This window comes from Prionailurus bengalensis, chromosome X, assembly GCF_016509475.1.
Source record: "Prionailurus bengalensis isolate Pbe53 chromosome X, Fcat_Pben_1.1_paternal_pri, whole genome shotgun sequence".
Classification (NCBI taxonomy): Eukaryota; Metazoa; Chordata; class Mammalia; order Carnivora; family Felidae; genus Prionailurus; species Prionailurus bengalensis.
Genome location: NC_057361.1, coordinates 15,675,669 through 15,699,394, shown reverse-complemented (window position 1 = coordinate 15,699,394; position 23,726 = coordinate 15,675,669). Strand labels below are relative to the sequence as shown.

At 43.7% G+C, this 23,726-nt stretch overlaps 1 protein-coding gene across 1 annotated transcript in view; it reads left to right on the top strand.

Moving 5' to 3' along the window:
- The window catches only part of MAP3K15 (mitogen-activated protein kinase kinase kinase 15), a 123,698-nt gene that overhangs the window by 64,608 nt on the left and 35,364 nt on the right, over positions 1–23,726 (top strand). The window contains exons 7-13 of the mRNA XM_043570882.1: positions 4,045–4,215; positions 8,410–8,522; positions 8,767–8,926; positions 11,993–12,143; positions 13,578–13,685; positions 21,110–21,159; positions 23,112–23,207. Coding sequence (XP_043426817.1) covers positions 4,045–4,215; positions 8,410–8,522; positions 8,767–8,926; positions 11,993–12,143; positions 13,578–13,685; positions 21,110–21,159; positions 23,112–23,207 — 849 coding nt within the window. The remainder of the gene's footprint in view (positions 1–4,044; positions 4,216–8,409; positions 8,523–8,766; positions 8,927–11,992; positions 12,144–13,577; positions 13,686–21,109; positions 21,160–23,111; positions 23,208–23,726) is intronic.

The window sequence follows — 23,726 nt, the reverse complement described above, 5'->3', positions numbered from 1 at the left end:
GAACCTCCACACTGTTTTCCAGAGTGGCTGCACCAGTTTGCATTCCCACCAGTAATGCAAGAGGGTTCCTGTTTCTCCACATCCCCTCCAGCATCTATAGTCTCCTGATTTGTTTATTTTAGCCACTATGACTGACGTGAGGTGGTATCTGAGTGTGGTTTTGATTTGTATTTCCCTGATGAGGAGCGACGTGGAGCATCTTTTCATGTGCCTGTTGGCCATGTGGATGTCTTCTTTAGAGAAGTGTCTATTCATGTTTTCTGCCCATTTCTTCACTGGATTATTTGTTTTTCGGGTGTGGAGTTTGGTGAGCTCTTTATAGATTTTGGATACTAGCCCTTTGTCCAATATGTCATTTGCAAATATCTTTTCCCATTATGTCGGTTGCCTTTTAGTTTTGTTGATTGTTTCCTTTGCAGTGCAGAAGCTTTTTATCTTCATGAGGTCCCAATAGTTCATTTTTGCTTTTAATTCCCTTGCCTTTGGGGATGTGTCAAGTAAGAAATTGCTGTGGCTGAGGTCAGAGAGGTGTTTTCCTGCTTTCTCCTGCTTTTGATGGTTTCCTGTCTCACATTCAGGTCCTTTATCCATTTTGAGTTTATTTTTGTGAATGGTGTAAGAAAGTGGTCTAGTTTCATTCTTCTGCATGTTGCTGTCCAGCTCTCCCAGCACCATTTGTTAAAGAGACTTGTTTTTTTTTTCCATTGGATATTCTTTCCTGCTTTGTCAAAGATTAGCTGGCCATACTTTTGTGGGTTTAATTCTGGGGGTTCTATTCTATTCCATTGGTCTATGTGTCTGTTTTTGTGTCAATACCATGCTGTCTTGATGATTACAGCTTTGTAGTAGAGGCTAAATTCTGGGATTGTGATGCCTCCTTCTTTGGTCTTCTTCTTCAAAATTACTTTGGCTATTCGGGGTCTTTTGTGGTTCCACACAAATTTTAGGATTGCTTGTTCTAGCTTCGAGAAGAATGCTGGTGCAATTTTGACTGGGATTACATTGAATGTATTAATAGAAATTTCAAACACAGTCAAAAGTAGGAAATGATATAGTGAACCCCCATGTACCCCTTTTCCACTCTTCAGTAATGATCCCTGCATGGCCATTTTTGTTTCCTGCTCACCCCATCCACTCTGTCTTACCCCAACACCAGATTTATTTTGAAGCAAAGACATACCATTTTATCCAGAGATATTTCTGTATTGTCTGAGGGACAGTTTGACAAAACATGGTCATGATTGTGTTATACCTAAGGATAAACAATAATTCCTCAGTATCAATGCTCAGATTTTCCCAGGTACCTCTCTGTCTTTACCTTTTGTGTTTAGAGTGGGGTTTTTTGAGTCATGATTCAAACAAGGTCTATACATGGCATTTGGTTGAGATGATTCTTAAGTCCTTTTTAATATATTTTTAAATATTTGTTTATTTTGAGAGAGAGGGAGGGAGTGCACAAGTGGGGGAGGGGGGGAAAGAGAGAGAGAGAGAGAGAGAGAGAGAGAGAAAGAGAAAGAGAAAGAGAATATACCAAGCAGGCTCCACATTGTCAGCATAGAACCCAGCATGCGGTGCTCAGTCCCACAAACCATGAGATCATAACCTGAGCCGAAATCAAGAGTCGGACACTCAACTGACTGAGCCACACAGGCACCCCAAGTCTTTTTTAGTATATAGGTTTCCCCTTATCTTATTTTTTCTTTTCCCTGTTAATTACTTGGTAAGGAAGCATTTGTCTGATAGCAGTTCCAAAGTTGTGGATTTTGTAATAGTATCCCTGTGGTGTGATTTATTAAGTTCCTCTGTCCCTTTTTCTCCTTGCAACTTGGTAGTTAGATTTGGAGGCTTAGTTCAGATTCTGGTTTCATTTTTTTTTTTCTGGAAAGAATACTTCATAGTTGATTGTGTACTTTATTTGTTTTTCTTTTTTTGTGATGTTAATGGCTGTTGACGATCATTGCCTGGATCCATTGTTTCATTAGGGGTTACAAAAATAGTGACACTTGAATTTTATAATTCCTGAGTTACTAGCACAAATACTTTCTAAAGAGACATTTCATCTCATCAATGACTTGGTTACCCCCAGTGTACAACTCATCTGGGAAAAGGAGACTATTTGCTTAATTTTTTCTTTGATAATTTTCAAAAATAATGAGACGGTTCCTTAGCGTTCTCCAAGGGTGACCCCCGAAGTTCTGTAAGACGATTATGAAATCATCATTTTAATATAGTTGATATGTTTCAATTCTTTTTTATACTATTCTTTTTAATGCTCATACTGTCCCTTCTTTGGCCAAAAACTGATTCTTGTTAGTTCCTGAGTCTTTCTGATATGAACTTAGTAGTTTCTTTGAGTCTTTGTGTTAAGATGTTCCAGGACCATCTTAGACATATCTGGAATCTGCCATTCCTCCACGAAGTGCTGGTTCCTTGTAGGAACAGGTGCTTTTACAGACCCCAGTCAGGGTTTGGAGGTTCTCATTGCTACTGAGTTGCTCATCATTTTGGTCCTTTTCGGTAGACAGAGCTAGGAACACCACTGGATGACTTTATATTGATGTTTCAATTCAAATTTAGGACTGTAGGATTTTTAATGAATTCCTTTGATTTTGTGTTTGTGTATCTTACCCTGAAAAATCTGGTTCCTAATGATATTAACATCGTCATTTGTTGTATTCTATACTACATGATGTTTTCACATTACCAGTTCCTGTATTATTGCTAACAATATGATTACCAGAAAGTATTTAAGATTTCTTTGCATTTATATTTTTTCCTTAAGTTATATCCTCTTAGGAAAATACAAAGTGCTGTGCTTTAAAAATCATGTGAACCAGTTTGTCTTTTGTAGGTAAGCCACCAATTGCTTGCAGGGGGTCATTTGTTTGGTTCCAGCCACAAATTCAAATGGTGTTTATTGGCAAATGGTGTTTTTAGGGAACAATGTAAATTTTTTTTAATTCATTTTCTTTTATAATTTGGTAAAAAAAAAAAACCTTACAGTTTCCAAGTCACATCCCAAGAAGTGAATTTGGATTCCTGTCCTCTTCAGCACGTTTTCTCCCTCCACCTGTTGGTAGCCAGTTTTATTACCTTTTGGTTTATCCTTCCATTTTGAGCAAATAAAAGCAGGTAAATATTCACATCTCTGCTTTGCCTAAATAAAAAGGTAGCACTGTGTGCACAGTATTCAGTGCCTTGTTTTCTGGTCTTAACACTAAATTCTAAGGATCACTCCATAGCAGTATTACATAGTAATTGTTTCTTTATACAAATGTTTAACGTATTATAATATGAATACGAACATCATTAGCCAGAGTTGATTTAATCAGGCTCTGCAACTGATGGGCATTTGCTTCCAAACCTTCACAGGAACCCTTAATATTCACAACCACAAACTCGGGTTATTTTGTGGCAAAGATTATTTTAACAATGATCGAAGGAATCCATTACCTTTGTATGAAATGAAATTTTTACCATATAAGTTAATAAGAGAGAAGACTGTGATTTGTGAATATAGAAACAATTTTCTAAATTTTCTTTTCCAGTGGACAGGAAAACAGGAATTGCTGGGGTCATTTCCTGTTTGAGGATGGCAAGGTCGAGAAATGCCAAAACACATTTCTAAATTTCTCTTGGCTTTCTGAACTTGGGGGCCCTGCCACTTTTCCAAAAGAACGTTCTGTCAAACCACGTCATTCTCATGATTCAGGCGTAGCTTCCACAATCCTTGCTGTCCATCCAGCTATAGAAGCTGCCATGTTATTTTGTGTGTCTTCCCAAACATATCAGTCTGCATCTGCTGTCATCCACAGTCTGGATCTCAGTGAGAGAAGGGACCAAGTAGCAACTGTGACAGCGTGAGATTTACTGGTGTGGGTCTGAAGCACTTGTTACATTTGAACATGAAAAAGTGAATTCTTATTTGGCTTTTGTTTCCTGCTAAAGCACAGCATCCCTACACCAGCCCTTGCCAGAATGAGCGCACATATGCTCCCATGTCTTGCTTCAGACATGAGTGATCTTACCATACAAATCTTTCAGGAGAAACAGTGTGGGTGACCGTGAGAAGGCTCTGCAGGTCATGCTCCAGGTTCTGCAGAGTTGTGACCACCCGGCCCCCGACATGTTCTGCCTGTGTGGGAGGATCTACAAGGACATCTTCTTGGATTCGGACTGCAAAGATGGCACCAGCCGAGACCGCGCCATTGAGTGGTAAACCTTCCATCCTAGTCGGTAGCGTGTGCATCTCTGCAAAGAACAGAACTGCAGAGGCTAAGGATCCAGGTCTTTTCCGTGTGTGTGTGTGTGTGTGTGTGTGTGTGTGTGTGTGTGCGCGCGCGCACACACACGCCTGCCTGCCTACTGACGGTGGGGAGAAACAAAAAGTCATACATGTGGTTTGGGAATTTTCCAGATTCCTTTTTCTGAAAGGGACCATTCAAAACTGCGTTTTGTACTGGTGACATTATTCCCACAAGTTCTCTCATTTACAGGGGCAAGAAGGAGGCTCACCAGGCTCCTCCCCAGCTGCTCCTTCCCTGCTACTTCATCCAGAACTGTGTTCCACCGCCACTAGCGCATTATCTTCTCAGTTCTGCCTGCCTGCCTTCTTCCTTCCTTCTTTCCTGCCTTCCTTTTTTCTTTCCTTCTTCCTCCCTTCCTTTTATCCTTCCTTCCTGCTTTTCTTTGCTCATTTAACAAAAGTTTATTGAGGGTTTACTGTATGCCAGAAACTTTTCTAGATGGTGGGGATAAAGACACAGCAGCAGACATGGACACGAATTCCCGCCTTCACGGACTTTGCATTGCTGGTAAGGGAAGTCAGAGAAAGACAGAAAAATAGGATGTCACCTGTTGATGAGGGCTCTAGGGACAAGTTCATCAGGGAATCTGAGGAGGCTTGGGAGGAGTCACCTGCAGTTTCAGGCAGGGTCATCAGTGAAGGTGAGTAAAGTTGTGAGGGTGGTGAGATGAGCCTTGCTGAGAACTGTGGAGAAAGTGTTCTGGGAGGAAGGGCCAGCAGAGGCAGAGACCAGGAGGAGGAAGTTTGCTCCACGTGATCAAGGCCAGTGAGGCACGAGCCAGGGGAGAGTGGCAGGAAATAGGAGAGAAGAACTTTTTATTGCGAGTGAGATGATAAAATACCGGAGCACTCTGAGCAGAGCCGTGACGAGATCCTACATGCTTTTTTACCAGCGCATTCTCACTGTTTTGCAAAGAATACGTTTCAGGGGGTGTATCAGTTATCATTTGCTGCATAACAAATCCAAAAGTTAGTGGCTTAAAACAGCGATTTATAATTTTTCCTGATTCTGTGGATTGGCCAGGCAGCCACTCTGCTGGTTCCACTCCTAAAGTGCTGGTCTCACTCGGAAAAATGAGCTCAGCTGGAGGCTCAGGAGGGGTGGAAGGTCCAAGATGGCCTCACACACGTTTGGCAACTGGCGCTGGGTCTTGGTGGTTCACTTGCATTCTCTGCTTGTGGTTCTCATCCTGGCAGACCAGCTTGGTGGGCGGCATTCTGAGAGAATGAAGGTGGAAGCTGCGAGGCTTAGGCTCCGGAACTCACGCAGGGTCAGTTCTGCCTCACACCCTGGGTCACATCATAAGCAGATCACATGGTTACCCCAAATAGACTCCAGCTGTGGATGGGAGAAGTGACAAAGGCACACGTGTCGTGGGATGGGAGGGATTTGTGGCTATTAAATAATCTACCACAGGGGCAAGAGCAGAAGTGGGGAACAGGGGACGGCTGCAGTAAATCAGGGAAGGGCTGATGGTGGCTTGAGCCCAGGTGGTGGTGATGATAATGAGATGTCAGAACCTGGACATAATTCCAAGGCGGAGCCAACCGCTTACCTCACCCATTTCTGTCGAGAGAGCTCTTGCCGCTCCACTCCTAGTTCTCACTGCTTCCCCTTGCCCTCTCCCCTCCCTTGTTCTGCTTCCATACACGTTGCCGGCTGTGTCATCTCCCCTCTTCTCTCTACCCACTGTCCTCCCGGGTGATCCCAGTCACTCCCACACCATGGAACCGTTAGCCGATCTCCAGCCTAACCTGCGTCCTAAGCTTTGGCCCCACGTCAGCCCCCGTTTGCCCATCTGTCCCACCCAGAGGTGGTGCCGCTATGTAAGATGCAGTGTATCCAGGCTGAAATCCTCACCTCTCCACAAGGGATGGCTTCCAACGTCTTGCTTTCTCACTACCATTCTTCAGCCTCCTACACATAGACTTTTTTTTTTTTTAACACCTGGTAATGTTCACTCATTTACCTCCCCATATGGTCAGTTCCCTATCGCAGCCCTTCTCTGTATCTTGCCTCACTCCCTGCCAGTCTTTGCTCATCACCACCACCGTGGTCAGTGCCACTTTTTTTTACTTTCTTGCCAGGAGTGTTCTAACAGTTTTCCAAGTAGGCTCTGTGCTTGGTGTCTCTAAAGTCTATCCTTGTAGATTGAACCACTATGCCTTATTCCTCCTAAAGCTCCAAGACCCACCATGGCTCTCCATTTCCTATTAAATAAAAACTCAAACTTCTTAGAATACCAGTCTAGGTGCTCTGCAAACTTTCTCCAACCCACCCTGAGCCCCATTGCCCACTACCTGATACATGGCTCACTAAACTGAAGTTTCTTAGGAGTTTTGCAGACTCTCATCTCTGTTCCTGCCATTCTCTCTGTTGGAGGTTTCCTTTCCAAATCTCTGTCATTGCACATCTTTCCATCTTTGTGCCATATCTCGAGTTTCTAGGGGTGGCCCCACTTCTGTGAGCCCCTGTAGACATGGATTTGTGTAGTTTTAGGATACTTACCACATTCAAGTTTGTGTTTTCCCTAATTGCACTAGCTGTGTGTAGATCTTATTACCTCTACGATAGTATAGTTTCTTGGAGGGCAGGGACCTTATTTTATTCGTAATTGCACCTGATGTACTGTATGGTAGGAGTCGCTCAAGGTGCTAAGGAGCAATTAATATTGGGTAGAGCCGAAACAGGAAGCTGTGTTCCCATCACAGTGGCCAAGAATTCAGCCCTCAGGTAAGGAAATGACTGCCTGTGGCTCCTTCACCAAAGTCCTAGGAGCCCTTCTCCATCCACTTCATAAGGCAGTGGTTATAGGAACAAATGAAGCTTAGTCTCTGGTATGGTGAGACCTTGGGGTTATCTTACCCAGGGCCTCAGGTGCTAATGTGGAACATGGGCACAGGGAGGCAGGGGGCTAGTAAGAGGCAAACCTGGGACTGCAATCCTGATTCCCAGTTCAAGTCTTCTCTGCCCCTAAGCTGGGCCTGTTTGATTTATGGATAAGAGGCATAGAGAAGTCACCCTCCCTGCACTCTTCCTAGATAGCTTTTGATAGTAAAAGTGGAAAAAAATCAAATACCATAGGACATAATGAAGGAGGGGGAAGGTTTTTCAATTTTATTGGAATTTTATTGGGTAGGGTTGGAATGACTTCCTTAGTGTCCTCTGGTTCATCAGAGCATACTTGTATTATTAGCCCCAAAGTTCATAAAACTGAATTGTAATCGACTTTAAATGATAGGTTCTCCCTTCCACAATTAGTATTTTGTTGGTGTTTAACTCTCTCGTTGTCACACGAGTGATCAAATTCCTCCTGGTTTACAAGTCTTTGGTATGAACTGTGCCACTTAACAACATTTTAGTGTCGTTACTTCGTGGATCAAATTCTTTGTTCCCAACCATGATATTTCTACTCGCTCATGGAAGGGAAAGAAGCTTTTTATGTAGAGAAAAAAAGGATAAGAGAATTAAAATGGCACTCTTTAAACTTCAGGTGTAAAAATGGTACTATTTTGCATGTTGTTCTTTACCCCAGGGTGACAGATCCCTGCTCTTCTGTCACGCTGTGCCACTACTCTCAGAGCAATCTGGGGGCCAGGATCCTGCCGGTACTGCTTCGTACGTGAAAAAAAAAATGACTCCATTTTGTGATAGAAGCAAACAAACACCCTGCAGAGTAATTGCCTACAATTGATGGAATTTTCGCCTAATAAAGAATGCTCAATGTACAAATGGAGTCTAACTTTTAAAGTGTGATTTGGACATCAAATTGTGGTCTACTTTGGGGGATAGGGTTATAAAAAGGTTTTCAATTTCTTCTGTGCACTTTAAAATAATTTCCTTATTTTATACAGTGATCATGGTTTTTTCATCAAAAAGTATAAAACTGATGAAAAATTTTTAACTCCTTAGTGTTAATATTATGACATTTTCAAGAAGCTGTTTGAGTGCTTGGATGTAGCTGTTTGTAAAGAGGGAGGGGATCTGGAAAACAACCAATTAGTTGGTCAAAAAAAAAAGTTCACGAGAAGGTGGGCTTGTGCCATTATTTATAAGTTTTTGCTTCTACCATAATAAGAGTCGGGCGGTTCTGTACTGGCAGGTATCGCAGAGGATTTGCGCTCCAGTCATCTCTCTATTCAGGAATTAACCTGGCAATTTTGCTGATAGTTGCGGGACAGCAATTTGAAACTTCCATGGAACTAAGGAAAATAGGTAAAGTTATTTTTGATAGCAGATGTTGATGTGCTTTGGTAACGCAAATTCAGCATTAAAAGTTACTAGCATTTCGTTCAAATAACTAGCATTTTGTTTCAAAAGGAACAGTTACTCTCTGATAGCCTGCCTGAGATGGTAGCCAACATAAAGTGGGTACTTTTTCCTCTGTCTAAAGCCTTGCATAATGTGATAGAAACTAGAAATATTTTTCATAACTTCATGTAAAATTCACATTCTTAAGGTGTCCGGCTAAACAGTTTATTGGGAAGAAAAGGGAGCTTGGAGAAGATGAACAATTACTGGGATGTGGGTCAGTTCTTCAACGTCAGCATGTTGGCCAATGATGTCGGGAAGGCTGTCCAGGCGGCAGAGAGGTTGTTCAAACTGAAACCTCCAGTCTGGTGAGTCATGTCTGTGTGTGGCCTTCACTTCTCTCAATATCTGATCTCGTTCTGAAGGGTTTTCTCCAGAGAGGAGAGGGATAAATGCAAAAGACAATAACGATTGCCGTGTTTCTCCTTCTGACTTCTTCATTAAAGCAAAGTTAGGGCACGAAGAACAGCTCTGAAGGCTCACTTGGTTTTATGTGACAGGAGGGAACGACAGACAGATGGGCACGTACATGCACAGAATACGTCCCTACGCGCTCTGTCTCCAAAAGGATGCTCTCAATCTTAGTACTTTCTTCAGGTCGTCATCTCAGTCCTCAAGAACAAAACCTTCCTCAGCACTAGTACGTATTTGTGAGAAAGCAGGTAGTGAAGCTAAAAGCACACCCACAAAGTGATGTGCATCACGCATGAAAACTGGAACTAAACACCAAGATATGGTCAAGAAAATGGAGTCAGAGCAGTGGCCCTAGCTTAGCCCATCATGTCGCCATGAAAATGGCAAGAAAGAACACCGGGAGGCATGGACTTTCGTTCATGGTTTATCCTAGGATAAGAAAAGCCCATTGCAGGGTATATTTTCCTCTCTCAGTGGTTCTCAAACTTCGGCAGGTATCAGAATCAGCTGTGTTGATTACAACACAGATAGCTGGGCCCGCCCTTAGGCTGTCTGGTTCCAAAGGTCTAGGGTGGGGCCTGAGGATTTGTATTTACAAATGACGATCTGATGCTGCTGCTCTGGGGAACCACACTTTGAGAACCACTGTTCTGTGTGGTCTTTTAATTAATCTGGGTTTGGTATGTGACTCAGAGCAAGGTCTGTGAGAGGTGGGCAATAGCTGATTTGCCAATAGACATGAAGCTCCATTAGAATCGTCACTATGTCATTGACTCCTGTGGTCTCAAAATAGATGCTTGTTAGATATTTGTGTAATTAATAAATGTATGATGGATTTTCCCTGAAATATCAACAGTGGTGATCTCAAGGAGGTAGCCTAATAAGAAGCTTTTAATCTTTTTTCCTTATCTCTATTTTTCTGATTTGTCTAAAATGCATTTGGATTACACGCATCATTTAAAATTTTTCACTTTTAATGACCCGTGTTCATCTGTCCCGTTATTTCCCAGTTCACTGGGCCAATCTGGACTCCCAGGGGTCGGAATCTCTTCAGTTATTTTTAGTTGGGCCCTTTTTCTTCCCAATCTGAAGGACCTAAATTTGATCCCCAAACTATATCAGCCTGTTGAAATTTTTCTGAGGCTGAGCCAATAGGGATTCAGGCAGAGTCTCCAGCCTTCCTGGAGTGGTTGCTGTTGCCAGAATTCTACTTTTTTTTTTTTTCAACGTTTATTTATTTTTGGGACAGAGAGAGGCAGAGCATGAACGGGGGAGGGGCAGAGAGAGAGGGAGACACAGAATCGGAAACAGGCTCCAGGCTCCGAGCCATCAGCCCAGAGCCCGACGCGGGGCTCGAACTCCCGGACCGCGAGATCGTGACCTGGCTGAAGTCGGACGCTTAACCGACTGCGCCACCCAGGCGCCCCCAGAATTCTACTTTTAAAGTACATTGCTGCACCTGAGCTAGACAGAGCCGACTCCAGGGAGGCGACAGCCAAGCCTTGAATACGTTCTAATTACATTAGTACCTACACTGACTTACAGCGTTGGGACCTGATATTGTAGGTCCGAGACCACCCTGAGCTTCATGATTCGCTAGAAAGACTCACAGAACTCAGGAAGGCTGTCGTACTCATGGCTAAGGTTTATTACAATAAAATTACACAGATTGAAATCAGCAAAGGCAAAAGGCACGTAGGACAGAGTCCAGGAGAGAGTAGGTACAAGCTTCTAGTTGTCCTCACCCAGCGGAGTAACATGGACAATGCTTACTTCTAGCAACAATATAGGGCAACATGTACAAAGTATTGACAACCAGGGAAGCTCACCAAGTCTCGGTGTTCAGGGTCTTATGGGGGTTCAGTCGTGTAAGCATGGAGCACCCATGTAGTTGACCTTAGTCACCGAGTCCCCAGCCTCTGTAGATATGGCACTGATACAGCATGGCCCAAGGCCCCAGTTAAGCAAAAACACTCTTATCAGGCTGGATGTCCCAAGGGCTTAGAGGCAATGTCCCAGAAGCCAGTCAAGAGCCAGACCTCCTGTTTGGAGGACCCAGGCCTACTGAATTAACCCTTCACTGCATGGTACCCAAGCAAGTCAGTCAGAGTCTAGCCGTGTGCCTTCCCGGAGCAGCCCCAGACTTTATCCTCAAAGAGCAACCTAGTAGTCCAGTGCTTTCAGTCCTTCAGTGCTCCATCCCCATTCACTACCAGTGGTGATGTGACCACCACTGCCCAGCAGCTATGTTTCAGAAACTTCAGTTGGCCTGAAGACAGTAAAGAAGTGGAGAGATTGAAGACCTCGTAACTTCAAAATCTACCTGGTCAGATCTAATAAAAAAAATACGATGAGTTTCACATCTGTGATTGTCTGGGGTCAAGGAGGAGAAGAGAGGGAGGGGAGGAAAATGGCATGTCTATAGAAGGGAAGCATGACCCTTGTGACTGTGAAAATGTTTTCTATCTTAACTGTGTCTTGTGATGTTGTTCTAGAATTTTATAAGCTGTCATCCTTGGTATAAACCAGGCCCAAGGTTACATGGGATCTCTGTATTATTTCTTACAAGTATACATAAATCTACAATTACCTGAACATAGAAAGGTTGATTTAAAAAAGACTGTGAGTTTGAAATTTTGTCATTTTGTAATTGCTTTGAATTTCAAACTACATTGTTATTAAGGTAGTTGTTAGAAAATGTCTGCCAGTGTCTACACTTGGAATACCATTAGCCCAATGTTGGTGAAAAGCCATACTGTATGATTTTGTTGGACCAACTTATTTTGCCCGGTGTTCGGGCTTCTTTTGATTAAGTGTGTGACTGCCAAATGATGAAGAAGCACTCACTACACACTGTGAATTTAAGTAAATTAAGCTTTTGGGGAACCTCTTTTAAAGGGAGTAGAATTGAATTCCATTTCTTGAAGGATCTAATTTATTGGTGCTTGTGATTTTTCCAGGTACCTCCGATCATTAGTTCAGAACTTGTTATTAATTCAGCGCTTCAGGAAACCCATTATTGAACATTCACCCAGGCAAGAACGGCTTAACTTCTGGCTAGATATAATATTTGAGGCAACAAATAAAGTTGCTAATGGACTCAGATTTCCAGTAAGTCATGCTAAATCCATTTCTTTCAGATAGAGCCAAAGAAACTGGGGATTGGTGCTAATTATTGAATACTCTGAAAGGGAGAAAACCTTAGAGTTGTTGAAAATGTGAAGATACCCATCAGTCTTTGGTAGAATCAGCCAGGGATAGATCAGCTCACTAGAACAAGTTGGCTCTGCCCTCTAACATAGTGGTTCTTGACAGAATCATTTTGTCTCCCGGGGGACATCTGGCAATATCTGGAGACATTTTTGGTTGTCACAGCTGCGAAGCAGGTATTGCTACTGGCACCTAGCGAGTGGCAGGCACCTGGCGAGGGCCATGGGTGCCACCAGACATCCCACAGTGCATAGGATAGCCCCTCCCCCTACATAAAATCGTCTGGCCCCAAATGTCAGCAATACCAAGGTGGAGATACTCTGTTCTAAATCAGTGCAAGACTAATAGTAAAATTTTGGAATTTGACGCTGTTTCCCATTGAGCTTTGGTTTGCCTCCAATACCACTAATTAATTTTTAAAATGTTATTGCAAAGCAAAATGGCTATTAGCTTTTCATTAAGTTTTTGTTTCAATTTTATGACCATATTGTAAGGAGTCGTAAGTAAGATACGTAAGCATCCTAGACATTGAACTTGACATAATTGTATTTTGTATTTATGCCGTGAGATTTTGTGAACATGCTGTGTTCAGGAATTTCATTAAACTGCTAATAGAGATTAAGTTGTTTGAAATGATTATGATAATGATTTTGTTCTTGGGTACTAAGTTTTAAAATCTTCTTTTAATTATGAAATATTTCCAACCTATTGAAAGGGACAAAAAAATAACAGACACTTGTGTAATCTCTACCTAGATTTAACGCTCTTAATTAGGTTGCTGTATTTGCTTTGGAAAGCCATTCATTCTCTCTCCCCCCTCCCCCTCCCTCTCCCTGTCTCCTTTCTCCCCATCTCCTTCCTCTCTCTCTCCCCCAGCAATAAAACATTACTCATGGAATGTCACCTCACTCTTCATTCCCTGGGATGTTTCATAGACTTGGACACCTCACAGATCATCCAGTTTGCTTCATTTCTCTCAAAAACTGTAGCCTCCCTCTTTCTTCTCTGCCACCTTGTTGGGCAGGCCTTTCTTGGCCACCCCATCTAAAGTGCTCGATCCACCTTTATTCTGTCGTGTTTGCTTCACAGCCGTATAGGTGACTGTATTCCATGCCCCTATATGTTTGTTTCTTGTGTGCCCCATTAGAGCATAGACTCCTCCCCCGCCGTGGGGAAGGGACTACTGTCAAGATTGCGGTATCCCTGGGCCCTAGAGTAGTATTGGCACACAGTAGGTCCTCGAGTATTTGTGGAGTACAGCGCTTCCCACTTGCTCACTGGGCAGAGTGACCTGTCTGGGATATTCCTGTGCATCACAGAAATCTGTCCTTTCAGGTGCTGGTGATAGAACCAACCAAAGTCTACCAACCTTCATATGTTTCTATAAACAGTGACGCTGAGGAGAAGACGGTTTTCCTGTGGCATGTCTCACCCACAGAAATGGTAAGAAAAAAATCTTCCATAGCTGTCTCTCGCTTCTGTGCTATTGAATCAGAAATTTGGTATTCAAGTAGGAGGGTCCGTGTTGCAGTACTTGAAAGAATAGGTACCTGTGCCTGACTGGTAAGATCTGTGAGTGCAAGAGGGTATAATCACAGATGGGAGAGAGGATGCTGGTTTTTCCATTTGATGTTTCTTTGTATACACATGTGTGGGTATGACTTTGTGTATGTTTATGCAAATGAATACAGTGTGGAAAAAAGAAGTTACACCCTGAGGAAGTGGATAAGGAGTAGTGGGAAAGTCCCTCCAAATCCCCCAGACCCTGTCCTTATTCCCATCCCCACTGACTTGGTGGATATTCATCCGTACCATTCTCTGCACTGCCTTATGTATGTGTAAGAGTGTGTATACGTGCATATATTTATTATTTTAATTTTTTTGATGTTTTATTTTTGAAACAAAACACAAGCTGGGGAGGGGCAGAGAGAGAGGGAGACAGGAACTGAAGCGGGCTCTGCGCTGACAGGAGAAAGCCCTATGTGGGGCTCGAACTCACGAGCTGTCAGATCATGACATGAGCCGAAGTCAGACACTTAGCCAACTGAGCCACCTAGGTCCCCCTATACATGCGTTTTATATATATGTTTGTGCGTGCGTGTGTGTATATATATATAGAGAGAGTATTTTTGTTAAAGTGAGATCATACAGTATATATTTATTATTTTGCATCTTACTCTTTTTTAACTGATTCATACATCTTAATGTTTATTTATTTTTGAGAGAGAGAGCATGAGCAGGGGAGGGGCAGAGTGAGAGGGAGACATAGAACATGAAGCAGGCTCCAGGCTCTGAGCTGTCAGCACAGAGCCCAACGTGGGGCTCGAACTCACGAGCCGTGAGATCATGACCTGAGCCGAAGTCGGACGCTTAACCCACTGAGCCACCCAGGCGCCCCTGATTTTAACATCTTAGACATTATTTCCATATAGCACACAATGATCCCCCTGATGTTTTTGGTTGGAATATTCCCCATATTCCTGTATCGTGGTGGTCCATTTCTGAGTATGCTTGAACTGTAAATTATGGTCCCAGTCTCCTGCAGTGCACCTTTCAGCCTCACCTGTGCACTCTAGCTGATGATAGATGCGTCGGTGTACGTCCTGGCGGTGTCACCTTGCACACTCCTATAGATTGTTTCAGGAGCAGAGATTCCCAGAAATGGACTTGCTGGTTTTAAAGAGCTACTGGCATATTTGTCCCATTTCAATTTATATTCACACCAAGGATACAGGAGAGGGAACATTTTAATTGCTCGCTAAAGAGATCACAGAAATGCTGGGCCAGGCCTGATGTTTTGTGGTAGTAGCTATATTTTTGTCTCTGTGTGTCTAAAGTACTTCTTCAGCTCTTTTCTTGAATGAAATATTTTTAGTCATGAAAAGATCCAGCACCTTTGACAAGTGCATTCATTATGTGGGTCTGTTCACTATGTATATGTTCTCATGGACCGTGGGGGGACTTCTGCCATTAACTAGGCAAAGAGGGATTTTTCTCCTGGAAATAAGAGCGTGAGAAATTAGGTCTTCATCAGGTAAAAGTAAACAGTATCCTCAACAATGAAATGCAACATGGGAGAATAAGCGGAGGCTCAAAATCGTGTAAGAAATTCCTTATCAGAAATAGTCACGACACGGCACCTCCCCATCGTTCGGCTGGTATGAAGTCCGCCTTCTGGATGCATAAGTTGCGGATGTGTGCTGTACGCTGTGGCGCCCGGAGTGAACAATCCAGCACTGTGCGTGCTTCACGGTTTAAGAGAGTAATTCTCATGTGTCCTTATCCGCCACCCCCCCCCACACACACACGAAACTAAAACCAAGGGACACAAGGACACTTCGGGAGGTGTTAGACATGGATATTACCTTGATTATGGTGTTTGAATATGTCCAAACTCATCAAATTATGTGCATTAAATATGTGCACTTCTTTGTCTATGATTATACCTCAGTAAAGATGTTAAAAAAAAAAAAAGACACGAAATCTCAAGTTGCCTTAGTACCCTTGAGCGGCTGTAACAAAACACCGTAGGCTAAGGGCTTAAAGAATATTTCTCATAGTTCTGAGGGCTGGGAGTCTGAGGACAGGGTGCCCACATGGTTGGGTTCTGGTGAAGGCCCTCTTCTTGGTGTGTCCTCACATGGTGAAGAAGTGTCTCTCTTGTGTCTCCTTTAATAAGAGGACTAATCCCATCACGAGGGCTCCACCCTCATGACCTGATTGCCTCCCCTAGGTCCCACCTCCCAGTGCCGTCACATTGGGGTTTCGACAGCTGATTTGTGGAGGCACAAACATTCGGTCCACAGCACAAGTGTAAGCCAGTAACTTTTCTAAGATTTAACAGTGTAGCGACCTTCTCGTTCATCAGAGTCAGCAGCCATTAGGGGACATGAGCTGCTCTGATGTGCTTGGGGTTGTTGGTTTCTTTGGTTTGCTCCACTGTGTGTGTTAGTTTAAATACTGCAAAAGAAAAAAGGGCAAAATAAAATATACACATGGTGTTCAAACAGCTAGAGCTCCTTTGAAGAATGGAGATGTTCTGTTAAATTTGCCTCTTTGGTTGTTTTTAACCTTTTATGGAAGTGTCATAGACACTGAAAAGCACCTCAGTCATAAATGTACAGTTTGATGGATTTTTGCCAAGTGAACACACCTGAGTAACCAGCGTGGCCAAGGAAGAGAACATCAGACCCCACTACCCCCAAAGCCTGGCTTACGCCCCCTCTGTGCCCCCCTCCAGTACCCATCCCCAGGAAGCACCCCGCTTCTGATGTTGGAGTTCTTGTACTAGAGACAGACCTTGCTTGTTTGCGTTGTGTCATTGATGCCACTCTGATACGAGAGGGTTTTCAAAATTCTGGTCTGTGACCTCAGTATTCCATTAATGTATGCACAAAACACCTCCTATTTTGACAAGTACTTGGAGTAAAAAACCAATGTTATTCAAGTGACTCCTCAGACTTTTAGAGCCAAATGTTTTTGGTCTCCTGGAATTCTGCACACTTTGCCCATTTTATTTGAATCCTCTAATGGTTGCTGGCCCTTAATGGAAATTTCCATGGGTACATATACTGTCTCCCTAGTTGTAAATGTTTTACTTTGTATATAGTCTGTAATAAGAAATGGAAAAGAACTATATAAGCAGCAAATGCTAGTTTTCCCTGACTGATGAAATGTTTTGCACAAGTGCTTGTAGTTGTCAGAACAAACGTCTGAGGGAAATATAAATTGCCTTTTTTTCTTTGAGAGGAAGCTTTTGCTTTTGCCTGCATTTGCATTTTTGAAATTCTGCAGGCTGTAAAAGCCGGCAGATTCGCCTGGAGTGAGGGCGACATTTCTCCACGGCGTTGCGTCTTCTCCCGGTGGGCTGTGCCCAGCAGGGAGAGATCACGCACGTGCACGGTGTTCTGTCGCGTACTGGCGGACCACACTGCTGTCAGAGAAATTCAGTTCTGGTTTGCTAGCCAAGGATTCAGAAACTTCTGCTGGTAAATGTTTAACAGCCGGCTCTCCAGGGGGCACGGGAGCAGAGGGCTGACCCGTGGCGTTTGGCGGTTTCTGCAGTGTAACTACTCCCACCGTGGCCCATTTCAAGCCACGTCCGGTGGGTCTGCAAACGTGGGGTTGGGAGGAGGTGTGCACGGTTGGCCTTCCTAGACCGGCACCAGTGGCACCCAGTGCAACAGTGCAAGTAGGCTACCCGGCGTGGGGACAAATGCAGCATTGCCCCCTCAGCAACTCTCACGCCCCAGAGTCACCACCGGGCACATAGTAGCCACCAGCGCTGACCACGCAGGTAGGGCTGCTTGTTGGGGAAAGCTCTGTCGTCGTCCTCGCCACCTTTTATGCTTATGTAAGAGAGCCACAGGACAGACACGTCCAGAGTCTACAGAATTGTCCCAGATGCCCAAGATTCCTCCCTCAGAGGTCTGCATTCTGGGAGTAGGAGGGCAGGTGCTGAGGCGCCCGGGGTGGGGGGAACCCTGGAGGCCTGTCCCCACCTCTGGCTTCCTGGCCCGTTTCTCCATAGCCCACCCTGGCTCTTGCTCCCAGGAAACTCTTCCTGGGAGCTTCTGACCCCGACATGGAAAGCTCTAGTCTTGAGTCCATTTCCTCATGATTCAGAGGGAAAATATCCCCTCTCCAAAAGGATGAGGACGCTGCTGAAACGGGAGGCTCGGGATGGGAGGAAAACTGCCCCTGCGTTCATGATGGAGACGGTACTCCGTGCCAGGTGACCCACCAGGCCACTGGGTCAGACCCTGCGCAGCCACCCTGACTTCCACTACCAGATGCTTCATGAAAAACCCCACTTGCACATCCAAGAGAGTGCAGGCTTCACAATTTCATTCACATAATATTCCGGAACAGGCAGAAGTTGCCATTTCTACTCTTGGATGACTAGAGATGGGGGGGTTATGAGGGAAGTTTCTGGGCTGCTGCTCATGTTGTCTCTTGATTGATTTTTTGGAGCATGAGAGAGTGTGTGTGTGTGCAGGAGAGGAGCACACACAGAGGAACAGAGGGGTGGGGGGTGGTAAGAGAGAATCCTAAGCAGGCTTCACGCTCACTGTGGAGTCCAACAGTGGGAGCGATCCCACGATCCTGGGATCATGACCTGAGCTGAAATCAAGAGTCAGATGCTCGACCTACTGAGCAACCCAGTGCCCCATGTCTCTTGATTTAAATGCTGGTTACAAGTATTCATTTTGTGGAAATGGACTGTGACAGTCACTGTGCCCTTTTGTGAATGTATGGTGTGTTTCAATTCAGAACTTTCATAATAATTTTAAAACACTTGTACTGGCCCAAACCATTACTGGATCCCATGGCTTTCCAGATTAAAACTCACACTCTCGTACTGAGTGTCAAGCCCCTGTATAATCCCGCCCTCTCATTGTCCCCCGAGCTGGCCCACAGGGGCTCACATGTGCACTTCCGTCATCCTTATTCCGTGTAATTTCTTCTTCCAGTGACCCAAGTTCCAACTTTGCCGAGTGTCTCTAACCACCCTCCCGCCCCTTTCACTCACTGTAGGCTACCTTCTTGCCTGTATCGTGTACACAGTATTTCCTGTTGCTTATTGATCGGTTTTTGAGAATGTCTCCCCAAGTGCTCTGCAAGCCCATGCAGGACTTGTATGTTTCATATCCATAGTATCTGCAAAGCCGGTACCTCAAATGCCCATTGGTTATGATAGAAAGGGAAAGAGGAGTGTGTGTTGTTTACTTCTTAGCCGGCAAATCTTCCTCCCCAATCAAGAAGCTCCATAAAGCTACCTCACAGTAAACCTACCATCTGGGAATACTTCAAAAACTCCTGTGGCTGAGGTTTGTTGTTGTTGTTTTTTTTAATGCTTGCGATAGAGCGCACCACCAGGGGAAGGGCAGAGGGAGAGGGGGACAGAGGATCTGAAACAGGCTGTGCGATGACAGCAGTGAGCCTGATGGGGGGCTTGAACTCACGAACTGTTAATGACGACCGGAGCTGAAGTCAGACGCTCAACCAACTGAGCCACCGGGTGCCCCTGTGGCTGAGCTTTTTATGCACATGCAGTCTCTTGAAGGTATAGGTAGGTGGCCCAAGGCTGTCTTGAATCTGTCCTGGTTCCTGTTTCTGTACCCTAATCCGAAGGTAGGCTCCTGCTCTCCACCACTGCCTTCTTTCAGTGACTTTGAATAGAACTCTGAAATATGCTCAGTCTTTCTACATGGTTGGGTCCAGTGTGCTGGCTTTCATATTAGCATATGCTTTCATCTTTCACAGCCCTCACTGGTTCCCGTCTTCTATAGAGTAGAAACTGAGGTCCTGATGATGGTCTCCTAGGCCCTGCATGATCTTCATCATGAGCTCTCCAGCCTCCTCACCCACTCCCCTCAGTCACTCGCTCCAGGCATGCTCCCCTCTTGGCTGGTCCCCAAACATGCCAGGACACTGCTGCCTCAGGACCTTTGCACTTGCTGTGCCCGCTGCCTGGGACTGTTCTTTCCCCCCCAGATATCCACATGGTTCAGGCCTTCACCTGCTTTAGCCTACTGCTCAGACGTCATCAGAGATGCCTTCACGGAACATCCAGTTTAACATCATGACTCCTGCCCCACCTTGATGTCCTTCCTGGTTCTATTTGGCATTGTGGTGCTTTTCGTCCTCTGTCCTATTAAGTTACTACTTAATTTATTTTTCCTCTCTCCTCACTTGAATGGAAGCTCCATGAGGGCAGGAGTTTTGTTTTCTGTTATGTCCACAGTACTTACCCAGCACATAGTAGGTGCTTAATCAACACCTCTGAATGGATCTTCTCCCATTGAGGGCCATATTTCCCGTTGTTCCTGTTGTCGTTCCTCCAGGATGGCAGGTAACTTGTCACCCCACTGCTCATGGCTATTCTCCTAAGCCATATACTCAGTCATTGGGCTCTGACACTTCTCTTGGGGGCTGAGCTGGTCACTTATGACATTGTTCAGGCCAACCAAATGTATTTTCTTATTTTAAATGATTGTCCATTGTTGTGATGTATCGGTATTGTAGCCTTTGGCTCTTCTGAAAAGGATTTCAGATATTTCTTTTGAGGCTTAGCTTTGTGCAAAGTTTATGACGTGCGTGGAATGGCAGTGGAGGGAGGGAACAGTTATTTTAAAAAATCTGTCACGTACAGACTGAAATCCAAGTTAGTCTTTGTGTTAGTTATGATAATAAGGTATCTGCTGAAACACATAGCCCCCAAATATCAGTGTCTTAACATGATAAAGGATTATCTGTGCTTTGTGTCACATCCAGGTTGGCAGAGTCTCCGTTCCCTGTAGCGGAATAGAGGATGGCTGGGGAGGTTTTTATGAGCCCGGCCCACAGGTGGAGCACATCATTCCTCCTTAGACCCCGTTGGTCAGAACCTCATCCTGTGGCCCCACCTAGTTGCAGGGGTGGCTGGGAAATGCATTCTAGCTGTGTGCCCAGGGACAGAAAGAAAGATTGGAGAACACTGACTGGAGTCTGCCACAGTCTTGCTTCTGCAAACATTTTCACAGGTCACTCAACTTAGGTGGGCTGTTCCCAAACTCATTTTCAAGTTTTCCTGGTATGTCGACAGAAGATGAAAGTCCATTCAGTGTGTGTTTACTCTGTGCTTATACTCTTTCAAATTTAGATCATTTGCTCTAAACTGGATTAAAGATACAAATGAATTTTTAGGATACCTAAATTTTTAGAAAGTGTTTCAGGTCTTCCAAGTTATATAAAATATATTGCTCTAACTTATAAATCTCTATTGAAAGTAAAATAGCAAAAGTGACCTGAGAATGAAACCCCCCAAAATTTTTTTGCGTGGAAAAAAATCAAGCTCTACTGACTTTTGTCTTTAAAACCTACAGAAACAAATTCATGAATGGAACTTTACAGCTTCTTCCATTAGGGGAATAAGGTAAGAACGAACATAAGGAAAATGGAATTATTGTTTTAATACAGGTGATAATGACAGTGTTTTATTACTTTAACGTTTCCACTTATTTATAATATGTGATATTTTCATTTTTAACAATCCAAAATAGACTATGAGCTCTTTTGTAACCCTTGCCATGTGCTGCTAGTCAGGGCTTCTTGGCTTGTTGTAACACAATAGCTTTTTGTGGTATCCATAGACTAAAACTCTCTTGTCTCAAACTTTTCTTTAAAAATGAAGTTGTATCTCTAGAAAGAGAAAGTGTTTCTTGTTTAAGCCGTTGATGTTCAAGTGCTCAGGAAAACCCAGAAACCTAGAAATCTGTACTTCTACCAAGAAGGAGTTACTTGGTAATGACACTTGGTTGGGGTCTCCTGAGCAGAGTAACGGAGCCAAGGGAATTGTTATTAGCTGGGGGAGAGGTGGTGTAGTCCAAGGAGAGGTACGGTGCTTGCTCTTTGGACCAGGGGTGGTGACCATTTGGTGACCCTTGTGGCTGCACTCTGAGCCTCACTCTCCCAGCACAACCAAGGGTAGGAGCGGCTCTGAAGCAGATGTGAGTTGTAATCCCTCTTTCACTGTTTGACCTTGACAAGGTCACTCAAGGACTCTGTTTCTTCATAGTTTCCATTAAATTAAGGGCTCAGATTATAACTGTCTGTCCTTTCTCTGATTGTAAGACCACAGGCCACTGAATGAATCCCCTGTTACCTCTAGACATGGTACGATCCTATTCTAGACATATCACTGTTTAAATTAGAATGTTTTTGTCACTTTAAAGGGAGGGGAAATAATTTAAGAACAGGGTAGTGAATTTGAGCAATGCTGCTCCAAAAATAAAATTCAAAAAGTGTTGAACATTTTGAAAATCTTATTACTCCGGAAACTAAGTGGTATAAGACATGTACTTAAGAACCTTTTGTTTGTGCCTTCTCATGGATCTATCTCTTGCTGCCATTCACTCATCAACAAGGATGTGCAAAGGGCCTGGGGTGAGAATCAGAACCTGGAACCAAGGTGACACAAAGAACATGTGTTGCACATTCCCAGTGCTACCCAACTAACCGTGGTAGTTCCTTTACAAATTGGTTTTCAAAATTTATGTATAACCTAGTTTTAATTTTTTTTAATCTCCCTGTACTATTGCTGTTTCAACTCATTATTTGTCACATAATCCCTGAACACAGGAAGAATGGCTAAAGAAGCTGTGGATCTCAGGAAGAGATAACTCAGGGCAAGATACAGTGGCATCGTTTGAAGAGAATTTGGGCTTTTCCATAGTGCCACCTGGCTAAATGAGGGCCATTGTGTAGGCTTAGGCCCAGTGTAGGTATAGAACTTTCTAGCAGTTAAGTCCATCAGCAGATGGAGTATGGGGGTTTTCTGTCACTGGGTATGTCCAGGAAACCTGAACATCAACTAAGGCAGGCACTGTAGAGTCAGATCCCAACCTTACATGGAAATAGACCAGATAACATTCAACGCCTTTCTTGAGCTAAGATGCCATGTTTATTTCTGCCTCCCTTGTGTGGCCACAAATACTCTGTCCTGATACTTTTCAAGTCTAGTAATTCCTTTGGTACCATAATACGTTATCTCACAAATAAGCTTCCTGTCTTTTGTGTGAAATTCTAAACTTTTGAGGACAGAGATCATATTTCTTTCCCTTTCTTGCTGCTCTGTGCTTTGTTTAGCACTGCATATATGGTAATTTCTCGAGAATACAAACATAGGCAAGACCAATGTCCCTGCTAGTAAAATTTTCATAGAGAAACAGAAGTCAAATTTGGGGGGTATCTGTTAAAACATTAATGAATCTTTCAAATTCGCAAAATGGAAGAAAATCTATTACTAGATTTTTCTGAAAAATTTACAAGGGTTATCATAACTTACATATGGTAATCATTCTTATGTATGTTTTTCCAATTTTACAGCATATCAAAGTTTGATGAACGGTGTTGTTTTCTTTATGTCCATGATAATTCTGATGACTTTCAAATCTACTTCTCCACTGAAGACCAGTGTAGTAGGTAAGTTACAGCTGATTGAGGTGTTTGCAAACTAATTATGGCAATTCACTTTTTTTTTTAAGGGAGAGAAAGTGTGAGCAGGGGAGGGGCAGAGAGAAAGGCAGAGAGAGAACCTTAAACAGGGTGCACGCCCAGCAGGGAGCCCAATGTGGGGCTCGATCTCACAACTCTGAGATCAGGACCTGAGCCAAAATCAAGAGTTGTATGCTTAACTGACTGAGCTACCCAGGTGCCCCATGTGGCAAATCAGTTTTAAGGGTCTTTGTTGTGAAAAAACAACATGAAGATAACATTGCCTTTTCTGAAATTTTAACTTTAAAAAAGTTACTTTTACAGCTTCATTGAGGGAAGAATCACATACCATGCAGTGTGCCCATTGAAAGTGTACAATTCAGTCTTTTTTAATAAATTCCCAGTTTTGCCACCATCACCACGTTCTAATTTTAGAATATTTTCATGACCCCCAAAAGAAACCTGGTGTCCGTTAACACTTACTCCCCATTTTCCCTCGCCTTAACC